We start from the raw sequence: 17,203 nt of genomic DNA on the forward strand, positions 1-17,203 counted from the left end.
TTTGAGACGAAGTTTCGCTCGTTGCCCAGGCTGGAGTGCGGTAGTGCAATCTTGGCTCCCTGCAACCTCCACCTCCCAGGTTCAAGCGATTCTCCTGCCTCAGCCTCCCTAGTAGCTGGGATTACAGGCCTGAGCCACCACGCCTGGCTAATTTTTTTTTTTTTTTTTTTGTATTTTTAGTGGAGACGGGGTTTCACCATGTTGGCCAGGCTGGTCTCAAACTCCTGACCTCAGGCGACCCATCTGCCTCGGCCTCCCAAACTGCTGGGATTACAGGTGTGAGCCACTGCATCCGGCCAAAATTATTCATTTTTGTATTGTTTCACTTCTTATATTTATTATTTTGTTATTTTATTTATTTATTTTTATTTTGAGACGGAGTCTCGCTCTGTCACCCAGGCTGGAGTGCAGTGGCGCGATCTTGGCTCACTGTAAGCTCCGCCCGCCGGGTTCACACCATTCTCCTGCTCAGCCTCCAGAGTAGCTGGGACTACAGGCGTCCGCCACCACGCCCGGCTAATTTCTTTTTGTATTTTTAAGTAGAGACGGGGTTTCACCATGTTAGCCAGGATGGTCTCGATCTCCTGACCTCGTGATCCGCCCGCCTCGGCCTCCCAAAGTGCTGGGATTACAGGCGTGAGCCACCGCACTCGGCTTTATTATTTTGCAAACACACAAGTTGAGGAAATTTTAAAATGAGGAAAAGACACACATAAACAACAAAGCTCTAGCCATTAGCAATTAGAACAGCTTTATTTACCTAATTCAGACAAAAGGGGCTGGAGATTCTTTAGGGAGTTAAAGGCACTAGCAGTGGAAAAAAACCATGAGATCATCTTATCATCCCCTGAAGCTGTCTCAGGAGGAGTCACTGAAACCCAGAGAAAATCTAACTGGTAATTAATACATAGGGCTCTTGTGTCCCTGAGGGAAAGGAGTGAAAACACCAACTGAATTAGCTCATACATGGGGCTGTCTGTGCCCCTTAGGGAGAGGAATGAAAGCAACTGAAATCAGCCCATCAGCCCATGAAGACACTGGTGAAAGATATGCGAGTTGTCCTTCTTGCACCTAAGCAGCCCACAGATAACTCACTCTTATGTACGAACCTGACTGACTGGCCTAGCTCAGTGCCTAGCTCAGTGCTGCATACTTTATGCTCTCTCTTAATCCTGCAATGGGGCAGTTGAATCACATATTAGCTGTTTTTTTTGTTGTTGTTTGTTTTTGAGACGGAATCTCGCTCTGTCACCCAGGCTGGAGAGCAGTGATGTAATCTCGGCTCACTGCAACCTCCACCTCCTGGGTTCAAGCGATTCTCCTGCCTCAGCCTCCCGAGTAGCTGGGATTACAGTCATGTACCACCACACCCAGCTAATTTTTGTATTTTTAGTAGAGATGGGGTTTTGCCATGTTGGCCAGGCTGGTCTGGAACTCCTGACCTCAGGTGATCCTTCCACCTCGGCCTCCCAAAGTGATGGGATTACAGGCGTGAGCCACCGTGCCTGGCCAGCTGTTCTGACTGAAGGCTTGTCTTCTTCGTTAACCTGCTCCTCCTATTTCATCCTGTAAATCTTTAAATCTGAGGGGTATTATCCACAGCTCATCTCCCCTTTTCTAATCTGACAGTACTGATAATTGAATTCCTCAGAAGCAAGATGTTTCTCTGGCACCCGGAGGCCTCTGCAGTGTCACGACAGCTGAAGTGTCACTTCTTCCTCATCCTGGGCACACCATGATGTGGTGCAGCCCCACTGACTGGGACCCATGCAGCCAGCCTGGCCCAGGGCCACTCTCTCCCAGAATGTCCACGAGTCAAGGGATCTCTACTTCCATCCTTATTTTCCTCAAAAGCTGGTCCCAGCAGTAATCGACCAGACTTCTAGAAAAGAGGAGATATCTGCTCTCAAGGCTGTTGTGGGCTCCAGTGTTGCAATCTACTACTTGAATCTAGTTGTTTATTTCATTCTATAATAATTTAATATAGCAGATGTCAGGAGAAATCTTTGTTTAGATATTATGTCATATCTGGATATATCTGAATCCTAAATAATTAATCTAAACATTAACAATATTCACTTCTGCCAATGTCAAGAGTATTTTCTGCTATTTGGCTTAAATCCATTTTAAAATTTGAGAGTTTTAAAAGCATATCTTTCTGTGTTCATAAATAGAACAAAGATTCTTTGAGTACCTTATATAATTTTTCACACAGAATTAACCAAAGCCTTATTTAATATTTCAAAATCCTCATTTATATATATTAAATATGTGTCTTTGGTTAAAATGCAAGATACTGAAAGAAAAATTCAAATAGGCATTTCAGTGAATAGTTTACATATAATATCTCATTTGTCTGACATTACAAAGTAAGTACTTTCACAACTAACATTTCTAGCTAACTAAAGTCCAATAATAATAGAGGCCACCTTAAACTGGGAGTATTTATTTCCTATATTGCCTAATTAAAAAAAAATCCTTTCATTATAGATAATTGTGCTAATTAGAAGAAGTCAACAGTCTACAGCATAGATATCCATACACAGCCAGATCTGTGTTTGGATTGGATGAATCAAATGAAATAGGAAGTCTAGGAAAATTTTTAAGGTATTAAAAAAAAGTGTATTTAGGTTTGGCTTGAACTTGTTTAAAATAAATTTTTAAAAAAACATTATATTTAGGAAACAAATATAGTTCTTTTATGAGAGTTCAAAATTAGTGCTGTCAATAACCTGATTCAGGGCAAATGATCATTTCCTTCAATTTTAACATTCTAAACTTAAAGCTGACATTTTATTACCCTTAATTCTATCATAAAGTCCTATATTTTTCTTTAGGTGAATAAAATACAAGGGATAATTACATATTTGTCTGTTGAGCATTATAAGGAAAGTGGCTTTGGAAACAAAAACCATGCTAGAAATCTCCCCAGATGTCTTTTTCCTATGTGGTTTCAAAAACCCCAAAACTATTCTCAGAGCAATGACTCAAGTTTATTACATTCTGTATAACCCCAAGTCCACCTAGCACTCAAAAACAAGACACAAACAAAAAACTCTAAAAGTCCCCAGCATCCTGTTCTCAAAAGGACATTAATCTGATGTGTTCAGTAATTAACATTTGACATTCTAAATTCACTACCAATTTCCAAATGGCAAATGTTATTCATTTTATTTTAATTTATGTATTTATTTATTTTTGAGATGAAGTCTTGCCCTGTCACTCAGGCTGGAGTGCAGTGGCACAATCTCGGCTCACTGCAACCTCCACCTCCCAGGTTCAAGTGATTCTCCAGCCTCAGCCTCCCTAGTAGCTGGGACTGCACCACCATGCCTGGCTAATTTTTGTATTTTTCATAGACAGGGTTTTGCCATGTTGGCTAGTCTGGTCTCGAACTCCTGACCTCAGGTGGTCCACCACCTCGGCCACCCAAAGTGCTGAGATTACTGGCGTGAGCCACTGAGCCTGGCCAAATGCTACTAATTTTAGCTCAACTTTTATACAAACCGTCTTCCACATTTGAAGTATTTATTTTCTGAATGAGATAACTTGATTTCCTTTGCTAATTCACATATGAATTAACATAAGGAAACAATCACAAATCCTTAATTCTCAACGTCTCCTGCCCTACCTCATCTTCTGCCCGTTACTCTACATCCTTTATGTCAACACTACGCTTTACAATTTACCAAATACTTCCCTCCCGTTGATTCAACAAATGTTTATGCAGCACCTATTATGTCCCACTAGGGGTTTAATGATCACAACTCTATATTCTCAAGATCTTCCTTTGATTATTTATTTTTATAATTCTGTGAGGGTGGCAGGGTGGGTATTGTCCCCATTTTTACAGCTGAGCCAATAAGCTCAGCGTTTACATGATTTTCTCAAGGTCACGTATGTTTTAAGCACAGAACTGGAAGCTAGGACTCCTTATACCTAATGCCATATGTTATTATAACAGACTACTTGAAATTAATTCTGTTTGACACTATTTTAATTGTTTTCACTCTTAAATTATCTTTAAGCTTTTTTTCATGTTATTTTTCTGTCTTATGAAGCAGAAACTGTGCCTTTTATTTCTTCCTGGTTTTAAGCAGATGGGGGGCAGGGGTACAGTATGGTAGTAACTGCTGTTAAAAGACAAAAACCATAACAGCATAGATTATTCATGCAGCATGCAGAATTAACTCATGTTGAAAGGAGGTTTCTTCCCATTTTTTCAAGCAGGGCTGATACTCAGGACACATGTAGCCTAGCTGTGTTGGGTGTTAAAACACTTAAATACTGTTGGAAAACCACCTCTCTTCTGAGCTTCCTGAGAAGTACTCCCCCAGTGCTGGCCTTGGACCCATACGTCTCCCTTTGTGTCAACAGCTGGCACAGCACAGAATCCTGACCTAAAGCTAGTCAGCTATACTGTCCCAACTACTGATCAGTGCCTGTGCTTTCTCAGGTGATGATTTTATAAATTTTTTTTTTATTTCTTTGAGACAGAGTTTGGCTCGCTGCCTAGGATGGAGTGCAATGGCATGGTCTCAGGTCACTGCAACCTCCACCTCCCAGGTTCAAGTGAGTCTCTTACCTCAGCCTCCCAGGTAACTGGGATTGCAGGCATCCGCCACCATGCCTGGCTAATTTTTGTATTTTTAATCGAGACAGGATTTCACCATATTGGCCAGGCTGGTCTCGAACTCCTGACCTACGGTGATCTGCCCATCTCGGCCTCCCAAAGTGCTGGGATTTCAAGTGTGAGCCACTGTGCCCAGCCTGTAAATCGTTACTTTTAAGAGACAGCATCTATCTAGCCCAAACTGGAGTACAGTGGCATGATCCTAGCTCACTGTAGTCTTGAACTCCTCCTGGACTCAAGGGATCCTCCTGCCTCAGCCTCCTGAGGAGCTAGGACTACAGGCATGCACCACCACACCCAGCTAATTTTTAAATTTTCTGTATAGACAGAATCTTGCTACATTGCCCAGTCTGGCCTTGAACTCCTGGCTTCAAGTGATCTTCCCACCTCGACCTCCCAGAGTGCTGGAATAACAGGTGTGAGCCACCATACCCAACCAGGTGATATTTTTGATAACACTTCTGCTTTCAGAGAAGATCCTGGGGTGTAGTCAGGACATTACTATCTAGGCTAAATATCTGTAGTATCAAATCCTATTTTTATATAACAGCACTGGCTTCTTGCCTAATGATATAATCAGGGAGGTACAGGGAAAATCCTTACTGTTAAAATTGTATTTGCATCTTAGTGTGAATGCCCGACTTATTAGGTCATTTCCAATAAAATAGTTACCTGAGAGGATGGCTCTTCAGGAAGGGAGAATAAAAGGGAGAGGTAGATGCAGAGCATGAAGTACCTGGAGAAGTCAACCTTGAGGGCCTAGAGTGGGGTGCTAAGAGAGAAGGCAGTAAAAAACAGGTTTACGAAGATGCCTTTTTTTTTCTTTTTGAGATGAAGTCTCGCTCTGTTGCCCAGGCTGGAGTGCAGTGGCACGATCTTGGCTGACTGCAACTTCCGCCTCTGGGCTTCAAGCCATTGTCCTGCCTCAGCCTCCCGAATAGCTGGGATTACAGGCATGTGCCACCACGCCCGGCTAATTTTTGTATTTTTAGTAGAGATGGGGTCTCCTCATGTTGGTCAGGCTGATCTCGAACTCCTGACCCCAAGTGATCCGCCCACCTCAGCCTCCCAAAGTGCTGGGATTACAGGCGTGAGCCACCATGCCCAGCTGGAAGATGCCTTTTTAAATATTGTTTGTTTTGTTTTGTTTTTGTCACTCTAATAAAGTCAGGAAGGTGCCTGTTAATTCCTTTGATCTATGTTGAAATTTGCACTCTTAATGTTACTCTTAAACCAAATAAGCCCTTTTCAACGGATATGAAGGATAGCATTAAAAAAAACCCAAAAATTTCTTTTCACCATATTAATAAATGGGCTAACTGCCAGGACTTGGGAGTAAAGATGCTTAAATTTTTTTTAATTTTTATTTGAATGAAATCATTGTAATAATCATTAAAATGATTTGAAATAGAATGATCTCTGTGAAAGGAAGTTTATAGCATCACTATTTATAGAAGAGAAAGCAGCAGAGGTATGCATCTGGAAGTGAATGTAACATTGTAAAATCAGCCCACATTAAATACCAAAAAAGTAAGAACAATCAAAATGCAGCATTTACAGTACTAAAAAGGAAAGTGAGAACGGTACAGAGTTAAACTTTCGTATGTGTGAATTTTGACCTGCTATGTTGTTAGCGAAAAGCCTTAAGTGTTTGTATAAAATGATGTGTACCCTTATCCCAACACCACCAGATCAAGACACAAACTGATAATGATTCCTTCCTTATTTTACAGCTTTATTACTGATTTCCCTCTAAAAAGAGACTCAAATGTGGAGCTGACTCATCTATAGATTAAAGAATCACAAAGTACCATAGTCACGTAACAAAAGCAAAAAAAAAAAAAGCAATTGTTTTACCTTTCAACTGCTGATGTTATGTACAATCTATCACAAAAAGCATAGCTGTGCATTCATGAGCTGATTATGTCAACCTCTAGAATTTTAGAAACGAGCACATCTAAGCATACGGATACTCTCTTACCTTACAAAGTAAAAGCATTTTCTATTTTAAAATTTTTATTTCTGTGTAAAACAAAGAATTCCTAGAGGTCAAATAATATACCAAACTCAAAGCACTATTAAGTCATGAAACAAAGAAGATTCTGAGGTAGAAGTCAAGCAATATAATCCACAATTTCAGGTATTCCCAGCAACCATCGCATCTCGCAAGTAAGATCTATTTTTTTTTAAAGTCTCAACTTCCAAAAAATCAATAATCCATTCTGTAAAATCAGATGTAAAACTATGACCAACAGAAGACACCCAAACTTTTGTCATGGTAATAGGGTAAAGGCTTTTACTAAAAGCTGCCAACATTTCTATCAATAGTAACCGTAAGGAGGCCGCTGGTTGTAACCATAATGTCCATACTGCTGGGGATAGTAAGGTTCTTGTCTGTGTTGTGGGTAATTGTTACCCCAGGATCGTCCATGCCACTGATTGGATCGATTGTCACTTGGCCACCCCCATCTGTTGTCCCTGCCTCTGAACTGTCTGTTGTCTTGCAACCTACAACAATAAAACAAAAAAGGTCTTTAAACGTCCCTTGTTAAAAAAACATATGACAAACCCATAGCAGTGCTTCTGGTTTCTCATTCTAATACACAATAAATAAGACTAAAAAACATTTTTCACAATAGAATGTTATAGCGCCAGTTATTCAAAACTTTCCTAAGATTGAAATCATTCCTCCAGTATTATACTAGGTACACTTTACAGAGACATAGGCAGACTATATAACCAATAAAATAGTTCCAAATTAAAGTGAAATCTATTCAATTGTACAAAAACGGTATGGTAATTTATTACTTTGACTATTTTGAATTATTAAGTAAAAGTAACTTCCATTTGTAAACTTATTCCTAAAGTAAAATTGAAACAGTATTTTCTTTATGGAATTAAGCAAGTTGTAGAAAACTCTAGGTTTTTAAAGTAGATTTGCATTGGAAATATTAGTCTACAGAAAAACATCTAAAAACAAGAAAACACACCACGCTTGAACAGCAAGGAAAAAATATATGGTGCTGAAAAAATATTAAAGCAAATATTTATCAGAAACGATGTACCAGGTACTGTTGTTAGGTACATACCAAAAACACTGGTCCCTGCCCTCACTGGCCTTCCAGTCTAGCAGATTAAAGCTATCCTTTGCCAGATCAACCATCTGCATTTATTCTTTTGAATACACACCGATTGCCTCTGTTTCTTTGGTTCCCACCAGCTCTGCTATTCCATTCCTCAACAATTGGAGGAGACTCAGGAGGGCGTTTCAGGTATTCCTGATACTCCTTGTCATTTTCTGTGAATCTACTAGCAAACATCTCTTCAAAATTTGGAACAGCTTCGGCAGTGTCAGTCATTCTGAAAATCTGTACAGTTTTAAAGACATTTCCATTAAAAAAATTTAAAAATTAACACTCTCTCCAGATAATGAAAAACCAAGAAGTAAGCAATTTTTAGGCAGGGTATTCATGGAAGTCTTTGTGTGCTTTCAGACTTGTCATATTTTAGATATTGAATTCAACATTTTTTTTTTTTGAGACAGGGTCTCTCACTCTGTCACCCAGGCTGGAGCACAGTGACACAACCTCGGGTCACTGCAGCCTTGACTTCCCTGGCTCAAACAATCCTCCCACCTTAGCCTCCCAAGTTGCTGGGACTACAGGTGCATGCCACCCACACCCAGCTAATTTTTGTATTTTTTGAAGAGACTGGGTCTCGCCATGTTGCCTAGGCTGGAAGTCTTGGGCTTCAGTGATCCTCCTGCCTTGGCCTCCCAAAGTGCTGAGATTACAGGCATGAGCCACTGTGCCTGGCCCAAATTATTTTTCTTACTTTATTAACTTCCAATGAAAGGTTTTGGACAAAGAGATGTGACAATTGGAAGCTACTGTGATAACTTCTTCGTTAGTCTGCCTTTCCTCCAAACATATGCAAATATTTGTAACATTTATACTACCTACTTTCACCCCAACAAAATTAAACCGAAATTATTGTTGAATTGCAAGAAACAATATGTAGATTTTTTCTTTTTTTCTTTTTTTTTTTTTCCCCGAGACGGAGTCTTGCTCTGTCACCCAGAGCTGGAGTGCAATGGCGCGATCTCAGCACACTGCAACCTCTGCCTCCCAGGTTCAAGCAATTCTCTTGCCTCAGCCTCCCAAGTAGCTGGGATTACAGGCATGCGCCACCACACCCAGCTAATTTTTGCATTTTTAGTAGAGATGGGGTTTTGTTGGCCAGGCTGGTCTTGAACTCCTGACCTCATGATCCGCCCGCCTTGGCCTCCCAAAAAGTGCTGGGATTACAGGTGTGAGCCACTGCGCCCAGCCTTTTTTTTTTTTTTTTTTTTGAGAAGGAGTTTCACTCTTGTTGCCCAGGCTGGAGTGCAATGGCACGATCTCGGCTCACTGCAATCTCTGCCTCCCAAATTCAAGTGATTCTCCTATCTCAGCCTCCCGAGTAGCTGGGATTACAAGTGCACGCCCACCCGCTAATTTTTGTATTTTTAGTAGAGACAGGGTTTCATCATGTTGGCCAGGCTGATCTTGAACTCCTGACCTCAGGTGATCCGCCTGCCTCAGCCTCCCAATGTGCTGGGATAACAGGCATGAGCCACCGTGCCCAGCCTGACACTCTTACCTTTCAGGCTATTGCTCTTAGTATGCTTTATCAAATACCAAATATCAAAGACTTTCAATGGGTCTGGGATTGGCAAACTATGTCAAATTCTCAAATCCAAGGAATGAGTTTTAAATAAATTCAGCTAATTAAAATCATGCCTAGAATTCTATTGGGATCACAGAAATCACTAAAAACATGACCCATACCTAATCCAGATGGGCAGTAAAAATCATAAGGCAAGGAAAAGGTGCTACTCCATTTTTATGTTCTCATATGTTCTCCCACGACTCCCTACCCACACTCAAGTAAACAAATATCAACTATATTATTACTGAGAACGAAATTTAAATAGAATGTTAATCGACCCAAGCTTTACTTACCCCAAAGATTTGAGGCAGCTGTATTGCTTAATGTTTAGGTTGTTTAAATCTGTGGGAGGAAAACAACAAACTTGACTTTATTTAAGGAAACTCTCAAAAGGTGTTTGGGGGGAAGGGTGGCGCATAAGAGTCTTACTCAAGGAAAGAATTGGAGTAAAAGTGCTCTAAGGCCAGGCGCGGTGGCTCACGCCTGTAATCCCAACACTTTGGGAGGCCGAGGCGGGCGGATCACGAGGTCAGGAGATCGAGACCAGCCTGGCTAACACGGTGAAACCCCGTCCCTCCTAAAAATAGAAAAAATTAGCCGGGCGTGGTGGCAAGTGCCTGTAGTCCCAGCTACTCGGGACGCTGAGGCAGGAGAATCGCTTGAACCTGCGGGGCGGAGGTTGCCGTGAGCCGAGATCGCGCCACTGCACTCCAGCCTGGGCGACAGAGCGAGACTCCGTCTCAAAAAAATAAAAAAAAAAAGGTGCTCTAAAGACTTCCAAAGCTAATATTCCAAACAGGGAACTGGTTCTCAAGAGCAAGAAGCTACAAGATTTGTCCTCTGGGCCTTCAAAAGCAAAATAGTTCAAGTATGAATAAAAACTTCATAATATGTATGTTCTTTTAGGGTAAGCCTTTCAGATTTGTACTTGAACACTGCTAATTTATTCACCACAAATAAAACCACAAAGAACTTTGGCTGCGGGCGAGTAACCCTGGAAATAACCAACCAGAATGGGGTTTCGCTGCCCTAGCAGATGAGCCCGGGGAACAGACGAAGATGCAGACTGAAAACAACTGCGTTTTCCAGTCCGTCCTCAAGGCACATCACAGCTTGCTTACCAAGGTTCTGGCAGATTTGCTCCCTTCCGAAGCACCTTATACCTCCAGAAGTGAGGGATATTATGGGCCGTGAGAAGTAAATGGGTTTCGGTCTAGCAAAGGGTACAGATCACCGCACAGGGGGAGGACACCTCGCTGGCCACCCAGCTCGGCCGCCCCGCTCCCTCCTCCCGGGCGTCCGGGGCGACTCACCCGCCAAGGGCTATGTCTATCCAGCTCGGGCCAAACCCCGCCGGCGAGACACTGAGAAGCCCAGGAGAGGTGGCCTCTGGCCCACCACACCGTGGAACTCCAGGCCACTCCACTTCTCCAATGTAACGGAGCGCCTTCCTCCAAAATCCGACAACCACCTGACTTCCGCTTCCGGCAGGCTAAAGTCGAAGGTGCCTGTGAAGTCTCGCGATAACTAAGGCTCTCCGTGTGGATCGCTTTGCAACAGATCGCTTCTTCAAATGCTGGCACAAAGCCCAGAGCTCGATGAGGTGTGGGCAAGTAGCTGTCTAAAGGTGGATGATGCCCTCCATGCGCTTTCAGCCTGCCTGGTGGCTGGGCAGTCGAAAACGTCGCCGTCTATTAAGCTCCTTTGACTGGGAGCAGGTGACGCGTAGAGACGGAAGTTCTGGGAATCACCGGAGAAGGGAGGGAAGGGCTCCTTCCGGCCGCCTGCTCCCGGAGTCTTCGTGGGGAACGTGAGGTGAGAGCAGGCCGTGAAGAGTAGACACGACTGATGACTTCAGGGATGCTACACCTTTCTCTCCTTCCTGGGCAAGCCTCGGTAGTAAGATTTCCGTAGTCCGTTTTGTATGTGGTTTTGCAGAAACATACCCCCTCTCTGCTCCAGCTTCAGTCGTCAGTATCCAGCTACTTCCAAAAGCCTTGCCCATGTCTTCTGGGATGTTCAGCAAATGTATAAACACTTAATATCCCGACAAAGCTTGGCCTCTTCCATCCCAAATTACTTCCCAGGCTATGCACCCGTTTTTGTTAATACAACCAACTTGGAAACTTTGATGTCAGATTTGATGCCCTTTCTTTCCTTTCCATGCTCCAATCACTTGCCAAGTCCTGTCGATTGTACCCCTACAGTAATTCTGGCATCTTCTTACCCACTGCCCCCACCTAATCAACGTTCTCATTACCATCCCCTGCACGGTGTCAGTGCAGTACCTTTCTCATTGATGTCCTGCCTCTAGCGTCTCTCTGCTATACCTGCTATAGGTGTAGCCATCTTCAAGCACTACCGTGATCCAAAAGAGCTGATCCAATGGCTCTCTGTTGCCTGTAGATTAAAGGTCAAGTTTATTAACTTGGATTCAAAACTTTTTTTATTTTCTGCTGTTCCCCCTCCATTCTCCCTCAGTCAGTGGTAAACCAGACCCTGTGAAGTACTTCATGCATAAATTATTACATTTTTATAGATTGCTCATGTCCCTTGCATGAAATATCTGTCCCTCCCCCTTATCTCCAAATGTTGAAATTCTTTCCATTATTTAAGGCTTTGGAAAGTGACATCTCCACCTAGAAATAATTTTTCTTTCTATTGAGAGTCCATCATATTTCTGGAACTTCATGTATTTAGTTATTACCACTTTCTAACTTCGAACTAAAATTATTTACTTGCAAGTCTTTCCCCCTATTAAACTGTAAACAGGCCTTTATCTAATGCATTTCTACATTCTGGAGTGTATAACATTGTGCTTTTTTTGTTTGTTTGTTTCTTTGACACAGGGTCTCATTCTGTTGCCCAGGCTGGAGTGCAGTGATGTGGTCATGGCATACTGCAGCCTCAACTTCCTGGGCTCAGGCGATCCTCTCAGCTCAGCCTCCGGAGAGCTGGGAGTACAGGTGCACACCACCACCCTGCTAATTTTTTGTATTTTTTGTAGAGATGGAATTTCGCAGTATTGCCCAGTCTGGTCTCGAACTCTGGGCTCAAGCAGTCCACTCACCTCAGCCTCCCAAAGGGCTGGGATTACAGGCCTGAGCCTCCGAGCCCAGCCCCACATTGTGCTTTTTCCATGACATTAGCACTGAATAAATGTTTGTGGAATGAATGATAGAACTATGAATATTCCAAGTAATGTTTTAGAAACATTAACCTAGCAAAAGTGTATAGGATAGTATGGATGAGGGAATAGGATAGTCTTGGTATTGGGTAGTAAAGGTAAGAGGTGTAACAACCTAGGTTACAATAATTGAATAAAAGGCCGGGCACGGTGGCTCACACCTGTAATCCCAGCACTTTGGGAGGCCGAGGCGGGTGGATCATGAGGTCATGAGATCGAGACCATCCTGGCTAACACGGTGAAACCCCGTCTCTACTAAGTGTACAAAAAATTAGCTGGGCATGGTGGCGGGCGCCTGTAGTCCTAGCTACTGGGGAGGCTGAGGCAGGAGAATGGCGTGAACCCGGGAGGCGGAGCTTGCAGTGAGCAGAGATCACGCCACTGCATTCCAGCCTGGACGACAGAGCATGACTCCGTCTCAAAAAAAAAAAAAAAATTATAATTGAATAGCACTATCCTGGAGCTCCAGTAGTGCAATTGGTTAGCGCACAGTACTTATATAATTAGTACTATCCTTAGTTACTGAGTGGATGACGAGAGAAAAACATTGGTAGAAATCAGGGAAGGAGCTGGGTGCAGTGGCTCACTCCTGTAATCCCTGCACTTTGAGAGGCCGAGGCAGGCGGATCACTTGAGGTCAGGAGTTCAAGACCAGCCTGACCAACATGGTGAAATCCTGTCTCTACTAAAAATTCAAAAGAATTAGCCGGGCATGGTCGTGGGCGCCTGTAATCCCAGCTACTCGGGAAGCTGAGGCAGGGAGAATTGCTTGAACCTGGGAGGCAGAGGTTGCAGTGAGCCGAGATTGCATGACTGCACTCTAGCCTGGGCGACAGAGTGAGACTCCATCTAAAAAAAAAAAAAAAAAAAAAAAAGAAAGAAATCAGGAAAGGCTCCAATTCTTTGAGCCTGGGAAATTGGGGCTGAAAAGGAATATCTATAAGGTAAAGTGGCTTTAAGGGAAAAATGAACTCAGAGCCCAAATACATTTGTAAAATTTGAAACACTGGTGAAATATTCGAGAGAAAATTTCCAGGGAGTTGTTAGAAATACAAGACTAAATCTCAGGAAAGAGAGGCTCTGCCCAGATATGTAAATGTGTGAGTAATTCATGAAGAAACAATGGTTGAAATCACTGGTGTACAGATGCTCCCCGACAGGATGGTTTGACTTAACGATTGTTGTACTTTACAGTGGTAACATGTGCATTCAGTAGCAGGGTACTTTAAATACCTATACAAACATTCTGTTTTTCACTTTCAGTATAGTAGTCAATAAATTATATGAGATATTCAACACTTTATTATAAAATAAGCTTTGTGTTAAATCAGCTTGCCCAACTATAGGCTAATGTAAGTGTTCTGAGCATGTTTAAGGTAGGCTAAGCTAAGCTATGATGTTTGGTAGATTAGGTGTGCTAACGGCATTTTTGATTTAATGATATTTTCAACTTATGATGGGTTTATCTGGGCATAACCCCGTCAAAAATCAAGGAGCAGCTGTATATGATCTTTTCAACAGGGAAAGTATTCATAGAGAAGAGAAGGCGACCAAGGCCTATCCCTCAGGACATACCCATATTTAGGAGACAAGAACAGGAAATAGAAAACTTGAAGAGGGGCAGTGTAACAATTGAAAAACTAAGAAAAATGCTTCCGCACCTAGTATCAGGAATCAAGGAGGATATTTGGAAAGGGGCTTCTTGTAGGCTAGTTTGCTTGTTTCCTTGTGACCATTATTGACATTATTTGTAAGTATTGAGGACTTACCCAGAAAAGAATATACAGATTGGGCATCCCTAATCCCCAAATACAAAGTACAAAATGTCCCCAAATCAAAAATTTTTTGAATGCCAACATGACACTCAAAGGAAATGCTCATTGGAGCATTTTGGATTTCAGATTTTCATAGTAGGGATACTCAACTGGTATTTCTTTCCTGTAAATTTGTGTGTGACACTTAGGGGCCTCTAGGCCTCTGAGAGTTTCTATGAAGAACTCTAGGTATTCCAGCAGATTTTCAGATTTTCAAATGAAATTTTTTTCTGCCCACCAATGTGTTTTCATACTCTGATATCTTATTGATTATTATGTCTCATTTTCTGACAACAGGAAATCTGTTTCATGAAGGGGAATTTTCTAGATAACTGACACTCAGACTTTAAGCATCAGAAATTTTTTATTGAAACCATTTTTGATGGAAATGTTTGCAAAATGTGGCTCTTACCTATCTGGTATAACCAGAATATATGGGCCATAATTTAATCTTTGCTTGGCAACTAAAAGTCGCTGTTAAAGCATCAGTTATATTCTTCTGGATAGTAATATCCTTGGGCCTGTTGATGTGCATGAGAAAGGTTACATCATGAAATTTATAGTGTTTTTTTCTACTAATTGTAGACATTTTGTTTTACTTAAGCAGATGTATTTTTTAAATTGTGGTAAATATATGTAACATAAAAATTATCATTTTAACCATTTTTAAGTGCACAGGTCATTGACAGTAAGTACATTCACATTGTTGTGCAACCATCACCACCATCCATCTCCAGAAATTTTTTCATCTTCTCACACTGAAATTCTGTGCCCGTTAAGCCATAACTGTATTTTCCTCTCCCCTCTGCCCCTAGCAACCACCATTCTACTTTGTCTTTATGAATTTGACTACTCTAGGTACCTCATGCAAGTGAAATACATTATATGCCATTTTGTGACTGGCTTCACTTAGCATAAGGTCTTCAAGGTTCATCCACATTGTAGCATGTGTCAGAATTTCCTTCCCTTTTAATGAATAATATTGCATTGTATGTTTACATCATATTTTGTTATCCATTCATCTATTAATGGACACTTGAGTTTCTTCCTCCTCTTGGCTATTATGAATAATGCGTCTGTGATTATAGATACACAAATATCTATTCAAGTCCCTGCTTTCTATTCTTTTGGGTATATACCCAGAAGTGGAATTGCTGGATCATATGATAATTTTATTATTAATTTTCTGAGGAACCACCATAGTGTTTTCCATAATGGCTGTGCCATTTTACATTCCCAGTAGCAGTGCACAATTACTCATAACTTTAAACCTTAGTTTGACCCAATGATCTACAGGCAAAACACACCAGCAGAAAGTCCTGGGGAATCCTGGCATCAAAAGACCTCTACTTTCAGAGGCCATTCGTGATCTTGGACAATAACCACTTTAAAGACTAAAGCTGAGGGTCAAGAGGTTATGCAGTTTATCCAGGGGCACAGCTGGTAAATGAGCCTGTCAAATGGGATAGGAAGAGGGAGATATTGGGCAGCTTGCAGTTGCCTGTGTCTTTGGCCAGTGCATCCTGTGCTCTTGCAAGTTGTGCCTGCAATTATTCTCTCTTCTCTGTTTTCAACTCTCCCTCTTTACTGGCTGCTCCCACCCCCACAGTTGCTCAAATTTCTTCAGTCTCAAAACAAAACCGATACCCTGCCCTCAATCTTGTATCCTCTTCAGACTATCTCGGATCTCCTTTCCCCCCCAAGATGGGTATTTTACAAAGAATACTCCACATCTGCAGTTTATACTTCTCTACCTTTTCTATTCAATTCAGTCAAGTTTCTGCCCTTGAGTACTCCACTGAAACCACTCTACTAAAACCACCCTGGCAAAGTTCACTAGGGAAAAGTTGTCCCAGGGCCAAATTCAAGACTCTAAAATTGTCGGCATATTTCATATCTGTGCAGTATTTGACGCTTTTATCTCCTTCCTCCTTTAAACCTTCTCACTTTGTTTCCAAGTTTCTCATGATTCTCCTCTTCCCTGGGTCACTGTTTTCTTATTGTTCTGTATTATTTTATGTGATGGTCAGTCAGGGGTGGCCACAAAAGGAGATATAGGAGAGGCTCCGAAAAACAAAGTTCATTATACTCACAGGTCCTGGAGATAGGAAGCACAACACGCCACGCAGAGCCACATGGGAAAGACACCAAGGTAGTCAGAGGCAGAACACAGGAGCAAGGGGAAAGCATTAGGCCAGAGCCTTTATTGGAGTTTCATTAGGAAAGGAAAGGCAGGTTAGGGTAAACATTTTAGGATTGGCTAGTTTGAATAATTTCAGAGGCCTCTAAACTATAGGGATGGTCTCTAGTTGCCTGGTACCTGGCCCTGGGGTGACTGAGACAGGAATATTGTCTTGTGGGGTGTATGGGCCATATAGAGGGGGTATGGCTCTTGATTGGTTGGTTTGTGTATCACAGGCATGCTCTTGGCTGGGCCCTTTTTTAAGACATCAAAACATCATAATATATAACTCTTAGTGGTATATAAAAAAATGATTTACAGAAATTTAGATATATATATGTGTGTATATATAAACATACATACATATATATAATACACTTCTCTATCTCTGTCTCGTTGGCTGATTCCCTCTTCCTCTGCCTGCCACTTAAATGTTGGTATCCCCATAACCTTGCCTGTACTCTCCTTGTGTTGCCTGTGCAGACTATCACTTTTGTGGCTTCAGCTTCCATTTCTGTTCTGATGACTCAATGGATATCTCCAGCCATCTATCACATATGAGCTCTAGACTCATAAATACTCCTGCTTGCTAGAAATTTCCATCTGGATGTCCAACAGGCATCTGCAGCATGTGTCTAAATGGGAGTTCATCTTTCTTCCTGAACCTGTTTATCTAC

The 17,203-nt window shown here is 41.9% G+C and overlaps 1 protein-coding gene and 1 long non-coding RNA gene across 2 annotated transcripts in view; one reads left to right on the plus strand and one right to left on the minus strand.

Moving 5' to 3' along the window:
• Window positions 1–5,985: 5,985 nt before the first annotated feature.
• Window positions 5,986–10,819, minus strand: RAMAC (RNA guanine-7 methyltransferase activating subunit). Its single transcript, XM_003268454.4, has 4 exons — window positions 10,657–10,819; window positions 9,637–9,685; window positions 7,823–8,001; window positions 5,986–7,141 (listed from the first exon to the last, which is right to left on the minus strand). The coding sequence occupies exons 3-4, from the start codon at window positions 7,990–7,992 to the stop codon at window positions 6,955–6,957; spliced, it is 357 nt and encodes a 118-aa protein (XP_003268502.1). The 5' UTR covers window positions 7,993–8,001; window positions 9,637–9,685; window positions 10,657–10,819; the 3' UTR covers window positions 5,986–6,954.
• Window positions 10,820–10,887: 68 nt separating this feature from the next.
• Window positions 10,888–17,203, plus strand: part of LOC105739976 — a 28,166-nt gene continuing 21,850 nt past the window's right edge. Inside the window, exon 1 of the long non-coding RNA XR_001115976.2 lies at window positions 10,888–11,239. This is a non-coding gene — a long non-coding RNA (uncharacterized LOC105739976). The remainder of the gene's footprint in view (window positions 11,240–17,203) is intronic.

The sequence above is a fragment of the Nomascus leucogenys genome, chromosome 6 (genome assembly GCF_006542625.1).
Source record: "Nomascus leucogenys isolate Asia chromosome 6, Asia_NLE_v1, whole genome shotgun sequence".
NCBI lineage: Eukaryota > Metazoa > Chordata > Mammalia > Primates > Hylobatidae > Nomascus > Nomascus leucogenys.

Excerpts from the sequence above, each read along its gene's own strand:
- RAMAC (XM_003268454.4), bottom strand. The coding sequence starts at position 7,992 with ATGACTGACACTGCCGAAGCTGTTCCAAATTTTGAAGAGATGTTTGCT. Across the intron at positions 7,142-7,822 it reads CAAAGAAACAGAGGCAATCG|GTTGCAAGACAACAGACAGT; the intron begins GTGTGTATTCAA and ends TTATTGTTGTAG.